The 6,651-nt window shown below is 47.6% G+C and overlaps 2 protein-coding genes across 2 annotated transcripts in view; one reads left to right on the plus strand and one right to left on the minus strand.

The window, feature by feature from the left end:
* LOC140561452 (uncharacterized) overlaps positions 1 to 5,803 on the minus strand; it is a 6,516-nt gene extending 713 nt beyond the window's left edge. The window contains exons 1-9 of the mRNA XM_072686671.1: positions 5,562 to 5,803; positions 5,306 to 5,436; positions 3,672 to 4,109; positions 3,262 to 3,417; positions 2,885 to 3,042; positions 1,703 to 1,801; positions 1,146 to 1,282; positions 852 to 935; positions 466 to 705 (exon numbers count right to left, since the gene is read on the minus strand). Of these exons, the coding sequence (XP_072542772.1) occupies positions 466 to 705; positions 852 to 935; positions 1,146 to 1,282; positions 1,703 to 1,801; positions 2,885 to 3,042; positions 3,262 to 3,417; positions 3,672 to 4,109; positions 5,306 to 5,399 (1,406 nt within the window). The 5' untranslated portion in view covers positions 5,400 to 5,436; positions 5,562 to 5,803. The remainder of the gene's footprint in view (positions 1 to 465; positions 706 to 851; positions 936 to 1,145; positions 1,283 to 1,702; positions 1,802 to 2,884; positions 3,043 to 3,261; positions 3,418 to 3,671; positions 4,110 to 5,305; positions 5,437 to 5,561) is intronic.
* Positions 1 to 6,651, plus strand: part of rpl31 (ribosomal protein L31) — a 177,071-nt gene that overhangs the window by 144,336 nt on the left and 26,084 nt on the right. The window lies entirely within an intron of this gene.

The following is a 6,651-nucleotide window of genomic DNA, read 5'->3' on the forward strand; positions in this document are numbered from 1 at the left end:
ATATGGAGCTGGTCCCCCTTTGCTCTGCAGTTACTGAGTCAGTTGGAGGCTTCTCTGCACTCTGCTCTGAGCTCAGCACTCGGCCCTGACCCCGCTCTGTAACTGTACGTGGTCTGACAGACACTCGGTGGCTGAGCTGCTCTCTGTGAGCTGTTCCTCCTAAACTCTTCCACTGTTCAATAATAACACCACTCACAGCTGATGGAGGAAGATCTAGGAGGGAGGAGATTTCACCAGCGGACTTGTTGTTGTTGGTTCAGCGGTGTCTCCTATTACATACAGAACCACGCTGGAGTTCAGTGAGCTCTTCAGAACCTCCCATTCTAGGCAGACTGCATGGCTAGGTGCTTGACCTTATACACCTGTGGCAACGTGACTGAATCGAACACCTGAATTCAGTGGTTAAGAGGTGTGTCCCAATACCTTTGTCCACATGTATTAATAATGTGTGTGTGTGTGTGTTACCTGCTGAGGGCGAGCTGGGCTGCAGGGGGCAGGCTGGAGTACTGTTCCTGAGGGTGTGTGAGGGCCAGTGCTCGTGCTGCACTGTGTGTGAGGGACGGTGGGGAGTTTGTGCTGTTTAGGATCCACAGCAGTGGGTGTGTGTAGTTCCCACCCAGCCTGAGCTCAGACAGAGACACACACAGGATCCCACCCGGCAGAGCCTCCAACTGGTTCCCCTCTACATTCAGATACTGCAGGGATCTACACACACACACACACACACACGTAGAACGTGGAATACACATACAAACAGATAACAATGAGAATATCCATATGTCTGTCTGCCTGCCTCTGTCCCTCAGTGTCTGTCTGTCCCTGTGTCTCACTGCTTGTTGGTATTTTCTCACCTGAGGTTCTTGATCTCGTTGGACAGTGAGCTGATGAGGTTGTGCGACGCATCCAGGTGCTGCAGAGACGCCAGGTGATAGAACCTACGAACACACTACACTTTTACACAGTAACTGGCCACTTTATTAGAAACACATCCTCTAGCACAGGCCCTGACCTGTGATTGGTTGGAATCCACATGAGTCACCCTCCTAGTGTTGGGGTCACTGCTAGTGATAGGGGGAGCTCACACGAATAGGGATTGGGTAATTGGCCTTGTGTGTGTGTGTGTGTGTGTGTGTGTGTGTGCTTACTGGGAGGGCAGCACTTTGATCTTGCAGAAGGAGATGATCAGGGTCTTTAGGTTGAGCAGCTTCTCGATCTCAGGTGGGATCTCCTCTATTGGGTTGTCTCTCAGCTTCAGCACCTCCAGCCGGGCCAGCTCACACACCTGAGACAGCCCAATACCAGCAAACCAACCAGAACAGAGCTCATTTACATATATCAGTCTTAAGTTCTTACAGGTGCACACTATACACTATATGGACAAAAGTATTGGGACACCTGCTTATTGATCATTTCTTCTGAAATCAAGGGTACTAAAGAGTTGATCCTGCTTTTGTTGGAGTAACTGTCTCTAATGTCACTAGATTTTGGAGGAGCATTGCTGTGAGAATTTGATTGCATTCAGCAACAAGAACGTTAGGATGTTGGATGGTGATCACCACACCACCTCATCATCCCCAACTCTTCCCAAAAGTACTGGATGGAGCTCCACCACCATCATTCCAGAGAACATAGTTCTTCCACTGCTCCACAGCTCAATGCTGGGGGGCTTTACACCCCTCTAGCCAATCACACAAAAGCTCACCTCCACCGGGAACACAGTGAAGTCATTGAAGGACAGATTGAGGTAGAGCAGGCTTTGATGCAGTGGAGACAGATCAGGCAGCTGGGCAATGAAGTGGGCCTGGAGAAACACACACACCCACACACACACCAATAATAGACAGTTTAACACATACAATTGCTTCACAGAAATCACAAATAAAGACACACACACATTAGCGTGTGTGTGTGAAGTGAAAGAAGTGTAGGCAGAAGTGCCTCGCTTCCTCTATCTCTTCTCCTTTCCTAAACAGAACCACGGCCAAAGAACAGAGTCCTTTATTACAACAACAAGCATAGCACACACACACACACATACACACACACACCGAACAAACAAACCTCTATTATGAGATGCGTGTGTGTGGTATAGGTGCAAACCTCGGATTTAATGATGACTGCTGAATACATGGACGCTCCTCACTGCTGCAGGCTGGGAATAATGTCTGTTAATGTTATTTAGAGGACACCAGAGGTACTCTTCCAGAACACAGCGGTAAAAAACAAAGGATCGGAACAGGATCAGGCTTAAAACTTGAGAGTGAATGGGGCTTCGAATGGCTCAGCGGCCTAATGTGTACCATTATGGGCCGGGGGTTGTGAGTTCGAATCCTGAGCCATTGGCTACCAGAGTCCGACAGCACAATTGACCAGGCTCTCTCTGGGTGGGTAGATGGCGCTCTCTCTCCCCTTATCACCCCCCTTAAGATGCACAGGTATCTGTTAGCTGGTGTGGAGGAGCTGGGGGCCCTGCGCTTTTCTTCTGAGCGTCTAAACTCTTTGGGAGCTAGTGTTAGGGGGAGCTCCGAACAGGTTTAATTGGCAGTATATATATATACATATTTATATATATAAATAATCTAGATGATAAGAATATAATAATAAAAACCTATTATATCCAAATGTGTTAAATAATCCTTAAAAATTATTTAGGATGGTTTGGCATGTCATTTGGCATGACATCAATCCTTTCAGAGTAATAGGACATTATTAATTATCGTTACGTAATCAGTGCTGCTGAATCGTTGCCTTCAGAGCGTTTTTTTTTACTATGCATGTATTTGTCTTCAGTCTCACAGATACTTTCACTTGACGGACCCGACACTGCCTATACTGGCTAACCACTTTGCCCTGACTGCACACACACACACACACATATACACACCTTGAGTTTGAGGGCCGTGCCACGCTGTGTGAGGCACTCGAGTACAGCAAGTTCAGCGAGAGTGATCGTCACACACTCCGCTGCGGGCTGGAAGGGTGAAGACGACCTGCAGAAACCCTGGAAGTATTTAACTGGGAAAAAGCTCATGACCTCATTCTCTAAAGGGCGGCAGGAGGTTCGGGAGCGGGAAAAGATAAAAGGGAGGTTAGATGATGATGATATCTTTTGGGGAAATTTTCAAAATTTTTAAACTGAATAATAATAGACAGAGAGAGAGAGAGAGAGAGCGAGGGAGAGAGAGCATCACACTGAACTATAGAGGGAGAACCTGAGGGGTTAATGTAATGTGCAGTGCTGTGGGTGTGTGTATGACTTGCCTGGATACAGGTTGGGGTGTGTGTGTTCGGCCCGTGTTTTGTCTTGTGTCCACAGCTCCACGGAGTTTCGCTCAGTCTGGAAGAGTGGGTTATCTGCAGAACGCCATACACACTCCATACGTGCCTGCAGCTCCATTCGAACCTGCACAACCAGCTCTAAACATACACACACACACACACACACACACATTCATAGACTCTAAGGATCAATAAGGATGCTGGAACGTGCTGGAACCTCATGATTGATCACTGTCCCCAAGATAAGATTTACTGTCTGGTATCTGACGTGTGCTTTCTTGGTTAAAGAAGATGGTTCTAGCAGTAAAAAGGGTTCTGCGATTGTTATGACTGGAGGAACACGGTTCTGCTCCTGCTTAGAGTGTAACTGTTGTGTTGTAGCTCGGAGTTACCGCATATGATCTGTGGGATTCTGCGCTTGGCCTGCGGCAGCTCTTCCCAGCTGAGGGTCTGATTGGCGACCTGGCTCTGATGGCCGCTGTGCAGCTCCGACAGGAACAGGTCCACTAGCTTCCTGTAGTTGCAGTGGGACTGGACCATTGTGTTCAGCAAGTGGTCAGGCCGGGTCAGCTCGAGCACAGATTGGGCAGATTCCTGGAAGTCGTTCAGGCTGAAGCAGGGCGGAGGTTGGGCGTAGCGAGGATGGTCACAGAGCAGGTCCAGAAGGCGCGATTGGTGAAATGTTCGGCGAGGCCGAAAGGGAAATGAGTTGGTGATTGTGGGGGACATGGCAGGGGGGACTGGGGATAGAAGGGAGAGAGGTGTTGGGGCGGCACGGGGCAACTGTGGATCAAAATCCCATGGAGATAGGATGGGCTCCTCCGCTGCACCTACAAGAAACTTCACTGTGTCAGACAGTCAAAATACCTGTGTCCAAATACTTATGACCAGTGAAAAGAGGATGTCCATTTATTTTACACCACAAATTAGAACAGCAGATCTCAGCCCCATCATGCCCAACCTAGACCTTATTACCATCACATCTACAGTACACTCCTGACTGATCCACCATCACATCTACAGTACGCTCCTGACTGACCCACCATAACATCTACAGTACGCTCCTGACTGACCCACCATCACATCTACAGTACACTCCTGACTGACCCACTATCACATCTACAGTACACTCCTGACTGACCCACCATCACATCTACAGTACACTCCTGACCTACCATCACATCTACAGTACACTCCTGGTCACAGAGCACCCATCACATCTACAGTACACTCCTGACCCACCATCACATCTACAGTACACTCCTGACCTACCATCACATCTACAGTACACTCCTGACTGACCCACCATCACATCTACAGTACGCTCCTGACTGACCCACCATCACATCTACAGTACACTCCTGACTGACCTACCATCACATCTACAGTACACTCCTGACTGACCCACCATCACATCTACAGTACACTCCTGACTGACCCACCATCACATCTACAGTACACTCCTGACCCACCATCACATCTACAGTACACTCCTGACCTACCATCACATCTACAGTACACTCCTGACTGACCATCACATCTACAGTACGCTCCTGACCCACCATCACATCTACAGTACACTCCTGACTGACCCACCATCACATCTACAGTACGCTCCTGACTGACCCACCATCACATCTACAGTACACTCCTGACTGACCCACCATCACATCTACAGTAACCTCTTTTTGGGGGTCTTAGTTACAGTAACAGTGTGTGAAACTACCTCCACCATGTTTGGAAGCTGTACTTTAACCTGGCTAGCTCTCACACCTCAGCCATCAAACACACTGACCATGATGTCATGGTGTCACCACCTGTCATGGTACAGAAACAGGGGGAATCTGGAGAAATTAGGCCCTACTGGTGTGAAAATGTGTAGGTAGGGTTGTTATGGGAACACGAGAAGATCAAAGACCAAAAGCGTGTTCTACTGGAACCTGTTTAAACTGCATTACCCTCTTGGCAAGACCCATCTTAGCCTCAGAAACAGAGCTTATAGCTGGACCCACCTATCACCACTCACCCAAGACATCAGTCTGCAGCAGTGGTTTGAGGATGGGCTGAAGTTTTTTAGGGGGGAGAGGTCTCCTCAGGAGCTGGACATGATCAGATGCCATTGCGGCTCATCATGAGCTGCCTTCTCACCTGGATAATCTGAGGAAGAACGCACACAAATACAGCCTGAATTAATTCATCCGTCCATTAATCATCATCAATAAAGAGGCACATTAAAATGACCCTTTGTTATAAACACTGGCCACTTTATTGGAAACACATACCTCGTTCTTCTTCAAGGCCAAACTTCTACTAAATAAAGACATGTAGGAACTGCTTGTCTTCTATTTACTGCTGCCACTACTGTAAAAATGCTATTTATTCATTAAAAATAATGTGATCTATCATTAGAGTATAATTAAAGCACTGTGTGCTGATGTTTTCCAGCCTCGTTCTGGAGTCCGTAGCAACCCGTTGTGACCCATAGCAACCGCGCTGTGGTAACCGCGCTAGCAGGCTAACCTGGCTGTAACTCCCTTATTTATAATTATTATTTTTAATGATTTTAAAATTCATATTTATTCATTTCTGCGCACCGAAGATGACTTACATTCATAATATAGCCATCAAACATATTACTTTAAAAAAAACGCCCGTGTTTCCAATAGCTAGCTCCGTTTGGAACACGACTAAATGGGTGTGTTTCAAATCGACCCCTTGTTCCCTACTTAGTGACTAGTGGTCGTAAAAGGGAGCCAGTCATTTTCGAGTATTACTGTAAAGCAGCCCACTATTAACAACAGCAGTTGTTCTTTATATGTGAAATCACAGGGATTAGCCAGGAGCTTCCCATCTTATCTGCAGTAACAGTGTCTACAGATCTGAGAAGGCTTTGCGCTAGATGTTGGAACATTGCTGTGTGATGATTTGATTGCGTTCAACCCCACAAGAGCTTTTGATGTTGGATGACTATTTCCGCCACTCCATATTGAAAGGAGCTCCATCATCACTGCAGAGATCCTCCAGAGGGGCTTTATACCTCTTTAGCATTGGGCAAGATGCTCATACAGGGCTCACACGGGTGGCTAGGTGGGTTCCAGGTGGGTTCCAGGTGGGTTCCAGGTGGGCATAGGCTACATACTTTATTATTGGGACTCTATTTGGGCTTCCCAAATAGGCCCCATCACCACAGCCCACCTTAATCCCACATGGGTCACATCTAAGCCCCATCTGTTTAACCTCTCCTGACCCAGATGGGCATGGACAACACTTTCTGATCCCTAGTTGGGCTACCCATACAGGCCCCTCATGGACATGTTAGCTGGGCAGGTTTAGGGTGGTCTATGTTTGGGGTCAAAGGTCAGAATAGATCTG

The sequence above is a fragment of the Salminus brasiliensis genome, chromosome 8 (genome assembly GCF_030463535.1).
Source record: "Salminus brasiliensis chromosome 8, fSalBra1.hap2, whole genome shotgun sequence".
Classification (NCBI taxonomy): domain Eukaryota; kingdom Metazoa; phylum Chordata; class Actinopteri; order Characiformes; family Bryconidae; genus Salminus; species Salminus brasiliensis.